The following is a 2132-nucleotide window of genomic DNA, read 5'->3' on the forward strand; positions in this document are numbered from 1 at the left end:
GGGCATTATTAAACTGGTCCTGCCTTTTAGAACTTTAGTTCCTGCTGTGCTGGGTGTGGGCTCATACGTCATCTGCGGGTAGGCTGGTGTAGGGAGTACAGCAGGCTGATGAGGTGCTGGAGGAAGGTCTGCTGATGAAATGGACTGCAGTTTATTTATGATGGAGGAGGACTGCAGGGTGGCATTTGTGTTGAGGATCCCCTCCTGCTGCCGTATGAAGTCCCGAACTGATTTCGCGTTTATTTTTGGCAGAGGAATGCCAGCCCTAATGAGGATCGGGTCCTCCACCAAAACGCGGTGCTGGATCCTCTCATATGCCTTCAGGATGTTTTTTTTTTTTTTTCTGGGCTGGTGCTGCATGATCCCTGAGGCGCATTCAGCCACAGCAGCTTCACAAGAACATACATCAGTCCGTTGTTCTGTGCACTGACGTTGTGCTGTGCTGGCGCGTATCTTTTTGACATCTTTACTTTCTGGATCACAGCAGCGTCCACAAGGTCGTCCCGCTTTGTCCTGCAGTACAGCTTATTCCCCCATTGAGTCCTGTACCGCTGGCTGAACTTTTCGGGCTGCTTGTCATGCTCCTCCACTTCATTCCATGCCTCCAGGATGCTGTTTCTCTGCTGGGTGCTGAGCGACAGCTTTTCGTCAGTCAGACCGACGTCGATCAGCACCGAACAGAACTTCTCCAGCTGCTGATACCCAGGAAGGGGGCTGGGACCACAGACATCTTCCTGTCCAAAGAGAAACACAGAAATGTTAGATCCGTTTCATGCTTTAATTCTGTTTACTGTTGCATATAATTTGACTTCTGCTTCTTTTGTCAAATGAAACCATCCATATTTGCTCATGTTAAGCCGTTTAGTTACAGAACTTCAGGCATAAAATAAACGGCATTGGGAAACTACTGAACAGCTACTTACAAAGGCTGGAGGTTGAACGTTCGCTGTCTCTGCACTGGTGAGCATGATGTGAGGCGGAGCAGAAACCAGGATGTCACTCGAGGTCTCTGGGTCGCTTTCATAAGCCTCGTCTGGTTCCGGTTGCCCAGGTTGAACCACCTCCTCATCAGGATCAGGACCATGATGTCCTTAAAGGAGAAGGGGGCAGACTCCCCTGTACTCTGGCTGAAGAGGTATTCCAGCCCGAGCAGCTCAGCAGAGGTGACATCAGCAGGAGCGTGAAAGTTTATGTCCACAGGCTCTCCAAACAGGTACCGATAGTTGTTGTTGAGGCGAGCCATAAGAGGCGCAGAGTAGGTGCTGCGTCGCTGTCCTTTAACACCAAACACAGCTTGAGAGCGACGGTCTGTGTTCCAGCTCGCATTGCCACTGATCAGGTAAACCTGATAAGGCCGTGCTGCACAGTGTGGACCTGAAAATAAAAACCACAGGGAGAAAATATTAAGAACATTTTAATTGATCACTTCATGCTAAGATTTTTCACACTACTGCTGCATACCAGGAATTTTGCTTGGCAGCGATTTGTGGAATCCAATCCAGGCTGTTGCTCCCACGCACACGTTTGTAGTATGGCAGGTCAACGTTGTTGATGGTTGTTGTGTGAGCCACCCTGTACATGTGTTGGTCTCGTGGATCCTGGATGCACTCCGAATGTCGCTGCTGTATCTGCCCACATTTCGTCAATAGCCTCTGTAAATATGCATCGACACATATACAGTTGAAGATCATTTTGACTCATTCTGAGCCTTGTTGGTCAGAATTTGCTTTTTAGTTTTCATACCAGGTGTTTTGAAGAGGCTAACCCCGCTCTCATCCAGCCCTGCATGACCTTTCAGTTCCTCAATGGCCTCGTGGACCAGCCTGAATGTCTCCTGCGCTCCGAGTGTGACTCTTCGGACATGATGTTTCAGTTGATCCCTGGTGATGTACAGGTGAACAACATCCTCATCTGTCACAGACTCGAGTGCCACGAGGGGCTCCAGGTCGGATCGGTTGTATGCCAGAATTGCCAAGGCATTCGCCGACTGAATGCTGAATGTGGCATATTTGCTGTGTGATTCTGTTCGGATGGCGTCCAGTGGAAGATGTCGAGACGTACCACCATCCCGCTGTCCACCCAAGGCTGGAACAAGGTTTCCACTGCTGTTGGTCCCTGAATAGGACAGCAGC

General features: G+C 49.7%; 1 protein-coding gene across 1 annotated transcript; it reads right to left on the minus strand.

Annotated features, from left to right (window-relative positions):
* Positions 1-316: 316 nt before the first annotated feature.
* On the minus strand, positions 317-1326 carry LOC107086155. Its single transcript, XM_015376937.1, has 3 exons — positions 1218-1326; positions 924-1090; positions 317-734 (listed from the first exon to the last, which is right to left on the minus strand). The coding sequence occupies exons 1-3, from the start codon at positions 1324-1326 to the stop codon at positions 321-323; spliced, it is 690 nt and encodes a 229-aa protein (XP_015232423.1). The 3' UTR covers positions 317-320.
* Positions 1327-2132: the final 806 nt, after the last annotated feature.

This window comes from Cyprinodon variegatus, unplaced genomic scaffold (assembly GCF_000732505.1).
Source record: "Cyprinodon variegatus isolate N-32 unplaced genomic scaffold, C_variegatus-1.0 Scaffold144, whole genome shotgun sequence".
Classification (NCBI taxonomy): domain Eukaryota; kingdom Metazoa; phylum Chordata; class Actinopteri; order Cyprinodontiformes; family Cyprinodontidae; genus Cyprinodon; species Cyprinodon variegatus.

What these genes read in the sequence shown, in the direction of transcription:
- LOC107086155 (XM_015376937.1), bottom strand. Translation starts at nt 1,326, where the DNA reads ATGCGAGCTGGAACACAGACCGTCGCTCTCAAGCTGTGTTTGGTGTTA. An exon ending in CGCCTCAACAACAACTATCG is followed by an intron (nt 1,091 to 1,217) that starts GTACCTGTTTGG and finishes TTCTCCTTTAAG; the next exon opens with GACATCATGGTCCTGATCCT. An exon ending in ACGTTCAACCTCCAGCCTTT is followed by an intron (nt 735 to 923) that starts GTAAGTAGCTGT and finishes CTCTTTGGACAG; the next exon opens with GAAGATGTCTGTGGTCCCAG.